We start from the raw sequence: 12,593 nt of genomic DNA, 5'->3' as shown, positions 1-12,593 counted from the left end.
CCCAGCCCGCCCTGGGAAGCTGGCCAGTGTGGGCTTCCACAGAGGACCCCTTGCCCGCCAGCTCCTGGCCGAGTGTGGCCAGTGGGGAGCACCAGCTGTAGATCCTCAGGCGAGAGGAGAGTGCGGTCAGGCACTTGTATGCCCAGCTTGCTCTCTGCCAGGCTGGAGGGGCCAGCCACCTCCTGTCCATGACCTCCACACAGCACCTCTTTCTCTCTGGGACCAGGACCGTCCTTCCCCTACTTCCTGCTGTCGAGAGCCGCAAGGTCAAACACCGTCTCTTGTGGGTTCCCTCTCAGCTTGTTCACTCTTCTGTAAATAATCCCTTTATTAAAATCTCCTCCAGTCACTTCATTTGAGTGGGACCTCTGTTTCCTGCTGAGACCCTGTGTCAGTTCTCTGGTTGCTGTTACAAGTTACTACATGCTTGGCGGCTTCCAAAACCCAAATGAATGATCTTACAGTTCTGCAGTTCACAAGTCCAACAAAGGTCTCCCTGGTCTAAAGTCAGGGTGTCAGCAGGGCCCCGTTCCTTTTTGCAAGACCTAGGAGATAATCTGCTTCCCTGCTTTTTCTAGCTTCTAAAGGCCACCTGCATTCCATGGCCCATGGCCTTATCCTCCATCTTCAGAGCCAGCAATGTCAAGTCCAGTCCTTCTCACACCACTACCTCGCAGGTTCCCTGGAGCCAGGGGAGTTTTCCTTGTCATTAGATTGGACCTACCTGGAAAGTCACCTCATCTCAGGGTCCTCAAGCTTAATCTCAGCTTCAGAATTCCTTTTGCCATGAAAGGTAAAATACTCACAGGTTCTGAGGATTAGGACATGGACATATTTGAGGACCATTGTTCTGCCCACCACAGATCCTAAGTGATAAAGTCCTCTGCATTACAGACAAGGACTGTGGCTTTATCAGTCCTCTCTGAGAGGGTTCTGCCCTGGGAGCCAGTTTCTAGGAAAACCATCCATGCTTGTAACTAACATGTATTGAACGCTTGCTGAGGCATTTGTTCATATCCACTCCTGTCAACAACATTATGAAGCAGACATTAATTGGCCCTTACCAAAGGGAACTCCAGGCTCATTTGAACAAGCCTGGCCTTACTCAAGATCACACAGTTCAGAAGTGGTGATCCTGGATCCAGAACCAACACACTCTGACTTCAAAGACCGTGTTTGCCCTGTAGACCTTGATAAGTTTTACTTGTTGATTTTAGCAACCATTTTTTGGAGGCAGGGACTTAGAATGGTTGCTACACGCTTAAAAAAATCAAACATCTGGCCGGGCGCGGTGGCTCACGCTTGTAATCCCAGCACTTTGGGAGGCCGAGGCGGGCGGATCACGAGGTCAGGAGATCGAAACCATGGTGAAACCCCGTCTCTACTAAAAATACAAAAAAAAAATTAGCCAGGCGTGGTGGTGGGCGCCTATAGTCCCAGCTACTCGGAGAGGCTGAGGCAGGAGAATGGCGTGAGCCCGGGAGGCGGAGCTTGCAGTGAGCCGAGATGGTGCCACTGCACTCCAGCCTGGGCGACAGAGCGAGACTCCGTCTCAAAAAAAAAAAAAAAAACAAACATCTTTTCTAAAATATCAGAACAGAGCAAACCATGTTTGGTAGGCATCAGGAACGTAGAAATGCAGGAAGGAATGAGCACTACAACATTTCATTATTCCCTTTGTGCCGGCATTGCATCTGTGCCCATCATCCCCCCTAGTGAAGGATCTCAACACTCCACAACGTGGGATGCTTATCCCCATTTCACAGACCAGGAAAGTCAAGGGTAATGCAACATGTTAGAGTTAGTTCATTTTTCTTCATTTTAGGAGAATGACTAAAGCTGTATTTTAAATTTATTTTTGTAAATGAGTTAGATTTGGACAAAGTCAGCTACACAGTCTTTGCTGGTAAGGGCTTCCTGACCCCAGCAGTGGACAAGGGAAAGTAATAGCTAAAATCTCTAGGTGAGGTTATTGACTTACATTGAACTCCTAGCCTTGGCCTTGTTTCACTGAACCAAAGTGACTGATGGGAATGGTTAGAACTAAAAGTTCTGAGTGTAATTTCATCCTGTTTTTCGTTTCCCAGTATTTTCTTAAAATTACATCTCTCTCTATAGGGTAAGGCCATGCCTTACTTTTTTTTTTTTTTTAAGTTTTATTGACATATACTTTGCATCCCATAAAACCCACCCATTTTAAGTGCACAATTGAATGAGTTTTAGTATATTTGCAGAGTTGTACAACCATCACCACACTCTGAATTTAAAACATTCCCATCCCCTCAAAGGATGATGGAAACATCACCCCCCAGTCCTGGACAACCACAAATCGACTTTCTGTTTCTGTATATTTGTCTTTTATGGGCATTTTACTTGCATGTAGATGCCTTGTAATAAACACGTCTAGGACAGTTCGAGCCCCTCAGCTACCCTTTATGGTACTGGGGACATTAGGTCTGGATTTTTCCCTCTTTTTTCTCCTGGCAAATAGCATCCACTCTGCCCCCATTTCTCTGAGTTATCCTGTAGACCAAGCCAATCATGTTTGATGGACAGTTATTGTTGCCATTTTATTTCTAATCGGTTAATGAAGGAAAGATGGAAAGTTAGCATGGGGCCACAGGAACTGGTGACTTTCCCATTCTTGTGGACCACCCTCTACTGTCCTCCTAGGCACTCTAGAAGCACATCGCCCCCTAGTGGTCACTGATCTGAAACTGGCCAGCTCCAGAACCCACGAATTGAGGGTATCTGTGGCCCTTTCCAGAAAATCATCACAGCCTGGGCTCCCTGCCTCTCAGTGCAGCCAAGGGGCTGCACTGTCAGCTCACTATCAGAACACTGGGCATTTAAAGTTCAAGCTGTCTTACTTTAGTGTGTGATCCCTTAAAAATTACTTCTTGTCGTGTAGCTGAAACAAATTGACAGATGGCTTGGCCCTGGCTCGGATAGGCTGTGTGTAGGATCAGGTATCTGACTTAGTTAACAACCTGGGGAGAGAAAACAAAGCCGCTTTGCTTGGTGACCATGTTGACTTTTGATTCAATCCCAAAGGTCAACGATTTCTCAAGACTTTTTATGCTGGGTGTATCAAGGTTCCTGTTTAGAGAATTATTAATTTTGTTCCTCTTGCCTTGAATTATATCACTATACACTCAGAAATAGACTCAGCAACAGGAATTGGGCTCAAGTCTGAATTCTCTTACTCTGTAATTGGTTGATCCCTGCTCCTTTATCTTGAGAATTAGGGGATTGGGCTAAATCTCCCTTTCTAACCCTAGTAGTCTAGGATCTAGTGAAGTGGATATAGATGGCACAGGACTTTTTGCCCAGTACTCATTCAACATAGGTTGAGTGCCTGCTGGACACCGGGTTTCAGCATCTAGCGTCATTGTCTTGTTTCACAATGATTCCTAACTTTTTCCCTATTGTCTTGTTTCACAATGATCCCTAACTTTTTCCCTGTTGTCTTGTTTCACAATGATCCCTAACTTTTTCCCTATTGTCTTGTTTCACGATGATCCCTAACTTCTTCCCTCTCCATCTGCAGGGTCGGCCGGCGGCCTGTGCTGCTGTGTTCCATCATCTTCATTCTGATCTTTGGACTGACCGTGGCACTGTCAGTGAATGTGACAATGTTCAGCACACTCAGGTTCTTTGAAGGATTTTGCCTGGCTGGAATAATTCTCACCTTGTATGCATTACGTAAGTAGGAGCCTTCACGACTGGTCTTCAAAGAATTTAGCAAAAGTACTGTTGCCTGGGAGGTTCTGGGAAAGATACTATGCATGCTGCTCGTTTGGGCTGGCAGTTTTGTGGAAACACAAACATTAAAGGCCTCAAGTGTTGTGAAAGAGGCTTTTCAGGTGATGCCGTGAAACATTTCACTCAATCCTGATCTCCAGCTCGGGCTCAGTGCACATCAAAGGACACGGGAGGTTGCGTAATTGCTTGGAGGAGTGGCGATCGGTTCTTTCCTGATATGGAGAGACTTTGGGTTTTCTCCAGAATTTTCTGCATTGACATCCTGTGTGCTTCTATCTGGTGCTTGATTGGGTATCCACACACAATCCAAATTTTCCACATTCTCATGTCCACAGATGTGACCTTAAGTGGTCTGGAACTGAGACCTAAGCATTGGTACTGGAAAAGTAAATGACAACGTTTGGTAGAATTTGGTCTTTTTAGGAGGTTGAGACATTTCTTTCATTGATCTATCTTGTCTGTTGGCTGTATTAACGCTGGTGAATATAGTTAGGTTTCACTTATTTGTAGGTGGTGTTTGCTAGAACACAACCACACACCCATAAGGAGAAGAAGAGTTTTAGGCATGGTTATTTTACTTATTTACTGGCTTTATACTTTTTAGTCACTTTGTGGAAAGATCTATTGGGAATACTGTAAGATTTACCATGTATTTTGTCTTTTTCTCTTTCTTTGACCACATGCATAGGAGTCAGGTATAGATTAAGTAGCAATTTCCAGTGTGACAAAATAAGAATAGTTCTAATTCTCTTAAATTTGCATATTAAAGACTTCTTTTAGATAGCTAAAATTTCTGTTCCACTAGAAATATAATCAATTCAGGACATAGTTTTATTGTCACAGGAAGGAGCAGACACAGAAAAAGGCTACCGGTATATTCTTCTAGATCCATAGTTGGCCATTTTGTCATCAATCTTTAACTGAACAGTAGTTTCTTAGAAGTCACCTTTTCCAGTTTACTTGCATTTATCTTAGAACCCTTGTCTCTTGGGAAGTTGTTTAGGAAGATATGCATGACAAGATCAGTGGGCCTGGGGGATGGTGTTTGGGGACTTCGTTTCTTTGAATAAATGACGTGAGTATTGGGCTTGAACTTCCCCAGGCAAAATGCCTGTGCCATTGTCTATGGCCCTGACCCCTGACAGTCTGTGCAGGGGAACAGGTCTGAGCACTTTTCTGGAGAAGCCTCCTGGTCCTGCCCTCAGGCAATCCCTTGGCCTACATGTGTGCAAGTGCGCTGGGAGCCTGACTCCAGGCAGCCGTCCTTCCCAGGCTTCCATTCTCACAGGGGAGGGCAATCCAGTCCTCTCACATGGATGGCCATAAAAGGGGACAGCTCTGCACTGGGACAAAATGGAATAGCTGTGCTTCAGGAGCTCTGCAGAGAATATAACCTCAGCCTCACCACCCCCAGGCCAGAGAGTGTTCATGGAAAATTGCCTTACTGTAAAGATGGTGTATTGGTTTTATCTTGCATGCCAACTACTAATGACTGGCTGAAGCTGCCAGAGAATGGGGAGAATACTTCTGAGGAGACTTTGGGGCTCAGCAGAAGAGAACACCTTGATCCATTAGCCATGTCTGCTAGTGTCAAGGAAGGAGGGTAGGGAAGGGCTACCTGTGTAACTGGCATTTGCCATCTGGAGAGACTATCCATGAATGAAGCCAGACCAGGAGTGAATTGTACCTGAATGGCATTGTTTCTACCTCACATATTCATGGAATTGTTTTACTGACTTGCACTGTGACATCATGCCGTTGACCTCTGAAGCCAATTGCTATATTTACTACAAAATATTATGTTGAAGATGTGTTTTCATTAGATTACATAGTGAGCTCTTTATAGCAGAAAGTTCTCTTCCACTTCAGAACCATTCAAAGAAAGTACTTACCCTAGGAGATTGCTTCACTCCAGTCTCCTAGGCGCAGAATCATATAACCCAGGCATTAGCAAACTTTTTCCATGTGGGAAGTTTTTTAGGCTTTGCAGGCCATATGGTCTGTCGCAGTTACTCAACTCTGCCATTGTAGCCTGAAAGCAGCCATAAAGAATATGTAAATGAGCAGATGTGGCTGTGTTCTAATAAAACTTTATTTACAGAAACAGATGGTGGGCCAAATTTGGCCAGTGGGCCATAATTTTTCAACCACTGATGTAAATATTTGTGTGTGGGCCTGGTAACACAAGCTTTAAATTCTGACCTGTCTCCTAGTTTCATCTTAGCTTCCCTACTTTAATGTCTGCTTTGTCCCATTTTTCTTCCTCCATAATTTGTGTTATTTTGTGTGTATCTTGTTAGTATAAGCAGCCTTAGGTTTTTTTTCTGCAGTAAAGCAGGGCTTAAATAAATGGTCATGTTTTCTTAGATTGGGACCACAAATTAAATAAACATCATGACAAATGCCATTGCAGTGAAAATGTCCCAAGGATCAACAAGTGATTGACCCACTGTTAGACCTAATAAAGTATTTGGGGTTACACAACTAAACTAAACCAAAGGGCTGGGAATGATGACTCAGAGTTTGTTGAGATAATATTTAAACAATGAAAATTTAGGAGAGTTGGTTGAGAGATGGCAAAAGAGCAAAGCTTCTGAGAGAAGAATCAACAGGAAATAAAGGGAGAATTTAAAAAGGAAATAGTCATAATGGGCAGGTGGGATTGGGGTAGGATACGGTTGGCGTGACCCATGTCTCTGCACACGTGGCAGTCTTGGGAGAAGCCAGAGGCTGGTGACAAGAAGTTAAGACAGCAACTCCCAGTCAATAAAGCTGAGTCAATAAAGCAGAGTCACTGAATATCCATATTAATGTACTTGCCAGCATTTTATATACAGTAGTATTTATGCCTAGGTAATGCTTGGAAATTTGTTTTACTTGAAGAAAATTATTGATAAGCCAGGTCACAGGGTTGAAGTACTTCTTGACTCTAAAGGGAAGTTTAAAACTTTGGGGCATTGATTATTTGGAAGTTACATTTGTAATGGCCCCAACGTCTTTTCTTCCTCCAACCATAAGGTTTTTATCTCACTTAATGTATCTGCTGGAAAGGCCTGTGCTTTCTCAGAACAGAACTGGATAGCATTCTTTTTTTAGTCTTGCAGGTGCTTGGCAATGTAAGTAGGGAAAGTAATGATTTTTGCAGTTTTAGTTTCTTGTGTGGCTTGCCGTAAGGGTGGACTCTTCATTTTGAGAAATGCTGCTGACTTGTGGAAGTTTTCTGCTTTATTTGCAAGGCTGCTGAAGGCTTTTTTTCTGCTTTGGAGTTTTTCTAAAGTACATTCCAGTTAAATACTCTACACTGTACATGTTTGTTTCCCTCAAGTCGCCAAAGGGAGATGTGGTTGTGTAATTAGTACATAAAATAGAGATTGCTGGCATCTTCCTAAGGAGTGTTTGCATGGAAGCAGAGTGCACATTGGCAAGAGCAAGAGAGAACAAGCCAAGCTCAATGGATTTCCCCAGCACAGTAGTGGCCTGTAAGACCTTTGTGAGATACTGAATTAATTTCTAAATACGCTTGGGCTGGATCAGTGGCCTCTGGACACACATACACACACACACACACACACGCACACACACACACACACACACAGGCAGTCGAAAAACTGACTTAGCAAGGCAAGGGGCACAGACCAAGAAAAGAAGCAACAGATCACATTTTCCTATTTGTTTATGAAAATGCAGGTCTTATTTTCAGCCTGAAGAAATGGATACTTCTCAGCATAGGCGGACGTGATTTGTTGTGGTATGAATCCTTTTCCTAACCAGGATCCATAATATCACAGACAAGGTCATATAGCACTGCGAAGGGTATGTCTTTCTTCAAATGGAGCCATGAGAGATGATGTTTTTTTAAGTTGATTTGATATTGGATGTAGTAAGTCCTGTGGGAGGGAATTTTTTTAAATAGAAATACTGTTTAAAAATGTCTCTTCTAACTTGATCTCTGCCTTTTCCCTCTCCACTTCTAACTGCCTCCCCCAGCTACACTTTCCCAGTTTGAAATAATGAACAATACCTTTTGCTGACAGAAAGACCAAACCTTAGTTCCTGTGGGCAAATGAAGGGGTTTTTTTCCCCCAACAATGAACAATTTTCTTGAAAAAGTCTCTAAAGATGTTCTTATTATAATAACCCTCCTTCAAGCCAGACAGCCTAAATACTTGGATAAACGTTACACAAGATCAAGGAGCAACCAGAAATTTCACAGCTGACTCAGTCACTGATTACTTTGCAAAAATAGAAGCCAAGTCTTGACTTAACTGGTAATAGACTCAGAGTTTGAGTTTGCTCTGGCCGGACTGCTGGTCCCTTTTTCACATGACACTAATGGTTTCAGACACAGAAGTGATTGAGTAATTTCTAATGTGCTGGTGTTGCATGGCTTTTTCTTTCTCACTATCCCATATATTTTTACACTTTGATATTTCCCTGAACTAATATTCCTTGCAACGTATTTCAGTCAACAGGATCGTTAAGCGTCAGCACTATGCTATATAAATAAAAAAAAAATTGACTGAGCCAAATGGCTCCACAGAGTGAGTTGTCAAAGTGTGGAATGAAGAGAATGGAGATTGCCGATGTCAACTAGAAATGGCTTCAGCTAACTTGTGGGCTTCTGGGGAGCAAACATTTGCTCTGCATTTGGGTGAAGGGAAAGTTTCACGTGAATATGTGCTCAGTCATCTCTTTCTCTCCACCCGGTTTCCCCATCTTCAGATACGTGGGCCTTTCCAGTAGCAGCAAGTTCTCAGGGCGAAAAGCCCTTCTCCCGGTGGGACCAACTCCACTCACAAGGCTTTTTCCACCAAGGAAATGAGTCAGAGTTTACCGAAGGCCTTTGACAAATTTTTTTTTTTTTTTGAGACAGAGTCTCGCACTGTCGCCTGGGCTGGTGTGCAGTGGTGCCATCTCAGCTCGCTACAGCCTCCGCCTCCTGGGTTCAAGTGATTCTCCTGCCTCACCCTCCCGAGTAGCTAGGATTACAGGCGCCCGCCACCACACCCGGCTAATTTTTTTGTATTTTTAGTAGAGACGGGGTTTCACTTTGTCGGCCAGGCTGGTCTCGATCTCCTGACCTCGTGATCCACCCGCCTCGGCCTCACAAGGTGCTGGGGTTACAGGCATGAGCCACCGCACCCGGCCGACAAATCTTTTTTTTTTTTTTAAGCTTCAAAGGAATTTTGGTTTTACTGAGGTTCAGATGGGCACAACCGGGAAGTCGGAGCAGATTGAGGTCTCTCCATCAGTCATTTTCTTCACTGGAAACACATTACTAACCCTGCAGGCAAACTGCGAAAAGCAAAGGAGTAAATTTCTAAGCAAAAAATAACAGGGCATTTGCTCTGTACCCCACTGTCTTCCCTATCCCACCTCTGAGCAGTCAGAGCTTCTGGCCTCACTGCAGGGTAAGTAAGAATAGAAGCGTCTGGTGAGGCAGTTCCAACCCCTGGGAAGGTGAGGATGCTGTGCTGGCCAGTTAGGCAGGGCCGCTGGTCATGGGTCGGAGCCTGGAGGGGTGAGCCATCCAGCAGGGAGCCACAACATGCCGCTGGAGACTGATTTTTCTCAAAGTTGTGCCAGTCCTTCAAATAAAAATTTGCTCAGGCCTTTCTCTCTATCTCTACCTATATGTTAGCCAAACCCTGGACTTTTCTTTCTATAGACATTTCTCTGGAAAAAATGCAAATGTCTCTAGGGCATGTAAGGATATATCATCTCACCTGCATATTAAAAATGGAAATATGAGGACAGAGAAAGAATAAGCGGCCAGTGGCATCACTGAGACCCATCTGCCCAGTCTTCTGTCCAGAAGTCTGTGCAAGAAAACATGTAGCTATTGCCTAAATGTACAGATAGGCTTTCCAGTGCGTATATCTTTTGGTGTTTTGAATTTGGTGAAGGTAGATCTATGTCCAAATCAGAGGAAAATAGTAGTAAATATTCGGAGATATCTGGGCATTTTAAAATTAGAGTATTTGGATGCTTTTCCACACCAGGGAGGCTGTTCCTAAACTGTGCATCAAAACCTTAGGGACTAGGTTTTTTCCAGACTGGAATTTTAGTAGTGTGTCTGTGCTTCATTTGAAACAAAGCTGTTCACTACTCTAAAAGGGGAACTGAAAAGATCTGAAAATCAGGAGGTCTGAGTTGGATTGCAGACTCCACAGTTGACTGACAGTGACTGTGACAGATTGTGAGATCTCTCTGAGCTTGTGTCTCCCGCTCTATAAAGTAAGGGGATGAGATTTAAACCAAGTTTTGTGTAGCTGTGCGATCCCTTCCTGGAATAACCTGTGGAGAAAACGAATGGAAAACAAAACAAATGGAAAACTGTTGAGCTTCAACATAACTTCCAGTTTTAGAATTCTATGGCTTTTGAATTCTTAGCCATTAGCCTCCTTCATTGTTGAAGATTTCTTGGGGTGGGAGTGGGGGCAGTGAAACCAGGGGTGCTTCCTCTTACCTCCCTAGATGTGCCAGTCTCAAGTCCACACTAGTAACTAGAGTTGTTGGACTTCCATCCTTCCTTGCTGTGTGGCTGCTGCACCAGTGCAGATCTACAAAGGTGAGCTGGGAAGAGATGCTGTGATAGGGTAAGATTAATGGTTAACAGCTTCCCTTTCCCCAGGGTTCCAGACCCTGCCCTCATGTCAACAACCTTGCCCTTGCTGGCCCCTGCTGGGAGATCCTTTCCTGCTTGCTCCATTCGCCTCTCTTACCACATGTTTGCTGGCTGGAATCCTATTACACTCCCTGGGAGTTTTTTTTTTGTTTTTTTTTTTTTTACACCTGGACAGACAGGATGGGACCTGAAGCTAAAAGCTGAGTCGACCAGAAAAGATTGTTCAGTAATGTAAGACAGCAATATTGGGCTGACTTTGTTTTGTTTTATGTTCTTAAAAGCAAATTAAAAGAGGAAATAAATCAGTCACCTTGAAAACAAGTAAAAAAAAAAAAACAACAACAAAACATTAGGCTTCTTGAAAACATCGAAACGTATCTAGTGGGAAGCAAAATCATTACTGGTTTGCCAAGACTTGCTGTTAGTGAAAAGACAGACTCTTGGCTGAGAGCACAGAGAGAAATATAACTCAAATGGTGCAGAGCCATGAAAGTTTGTTGTCAACAACTGTTTCTCAAATCAGCGCATCCTGCCAGATAGGCTCTGCTACAAAGAGTTTAAGTTTTAGTTTTTCATGACCTGCCTGGAAGCACAATTTTCTCCTTTGCTCGTTTGCTCCATGAACATGTGAGGACCTGTCGGGTGTCAGGGGATGGACAGTTGGTTCCTTGATTACATACTAAACCCTCGCCATTGTTGAGTGTTGAGGACATAGAGGCAAATATGTGTTCCTGCACACTCAGAGTTTAGTGAGTGAAGAGGCAGAGACACACCCTGCTGGGACAGTGAGCACCAGAGGAGACTCCTGAGCTGTGAGTTCTGTGGGGTCAGGGAGAATAGGTGTTTGCTATTTGCAGTGGATGCTTAGATCCTGGAAGAGCCTAGTGCACTCTGGGTAATGTGGGTGATTGAGGTTGGCTGGAGCCTAGTGCACTCTGGGTAATATGGGTGATTGAGGTTGGCTGGAGCCTAGTGCACTCTGGGTAATGTGGGTGATTGGGGTTGGCTGGAGCCTAGTGCATTCTGGGTAGTGTGGGTAATTGGGGTTGGCTGGAGCCTAGTGCACTCTGGGTAAGTGGGTGATTGGGGTTGGCTGGAGCCTAGTGCACTCTGGGTAATGTGGATGATTGGGGTTGGCTGGGGCCTGGTGCACTCTGGGTAGTGTGGGTAATTGGGGTTGGCTGGAATCTAAATTATGACTAACAAAGCCAAGGAAGGAGGATGGAACAACACACACAGACCTATCCTCCATGACCTTAAGGTAGTGGCAGGCCACTGAAGGACCTCAACTGAGAAAGACAAGCCTTTAGATGAATGTTTTGGAGGAATGTCTCAGGCTGCAGTGTGAGCAGGCCGAAGAGGAAAAGAAGGCCAAGATAGGAGCTGGGAGGCTGCTGTGGTATCGAGGCGAGGAAGAAGAGCCTGAATGAGGGAGGAAGAAGAGCCTGAATGAGGGAGGAAGAAGAGCCTGAATGAGGGAGGAAGAAGAGCCTGAATGAGGGAGGAAGAAGAGCCTGAATGAGGGCCATGGCCATGGCGCAGGAGGGCCATGCCACACTGAGGAGGCAGAATCACAGCCTCAATGACTGAGGAAATGTAGTGATTAATGTAATGTGAATTATTTCGAGCATAGGTTTTAATTTATGTATACCCCAGAGAAACACTGTCTTGTCCTATGCCAAGTATTTTAGAAAGAAAGTTACATTTTTTTTATTGTGGTAAAATATACATTACATACGGTTTACCATTTCAGCTTTTTTTTGTTTTGTTTTTTGTTTTTTTGTTTTTGTTTTTGTTTTGAGATGGAATCTCACTCTGTTGCCCAGGCTAGAGAGCAGCGGCACAATCTCGGCTCACTACAACCTGCATCTCCCAGGTTCAAGCGATTCTCCTGCCTCAGCCTCCCAAGTGACTGGGACTACAGGAGCCACCATGCCCAGCTAATTTTTGTATTTTTAGTAGAGACGGGGTTTTGCCACATTGGCCAGGCTGGTCTCAAACACCTGACCTGAAGTGATCCATCCACCTTGGCCTTCTGCAGTGCTGGGATTACAGGCATGAGCCACCATGCCTGGCCCATTGCAGCCAATTATAAGTGTGCACAATTTAGTGATATATTTCCATCGTTGTGCAAGAAAATGATTTTTTTAAGAGTGGTAGATGTTCATGATTATTGAGCAGAAAAAAACTGAATTGGAAG

General features: G+C 44.2%; 1 protein-coding gene across 3 annotated transcripts in view; it reads left to right on the top strand.

Annotated features, from left to right (window-relative positions):
* The window catches only part of SLC22A23 (solute carrier family 22 member 23), a 186,495-nt gene that overhangs the window by 41,963 nt on the left and 131,939 nt on the right, over positions 1-12,593 (top strand). For all 3 annotated transcript variants that reach the window (XM_030817249.1, XM_012508891.2, XM_030817248.1), the window contains exon 3: positions 3,551-3,705. In XM_030817249.1, the coding sequence (XP_030673109.1) occupies positions 3,551-3,705 (155 nt within the window). The remainder of the gene's footprint in view (positions 1-3,550; positions 3,706-12,593) is intronic.

Source organism: Nomascus leucogenys, chromosome 8 (assembly GCF_006542625.1).
Source record: "Nomascus leucogenys isolate Asia chromosome 8, Asia_NLE_v1, whole genome shotgun sequence".
Lineage (NCBI taxonomy): Eukaryota > Metazoa > Chordata > Mammalia > Primates > Hylobatidae > Nomascus > Nomascus leucogenys.
Note: the sequence above shows the minus strand (reverse complement) of the source record. Positions and strands in the feature narration are given on the sequence as shown.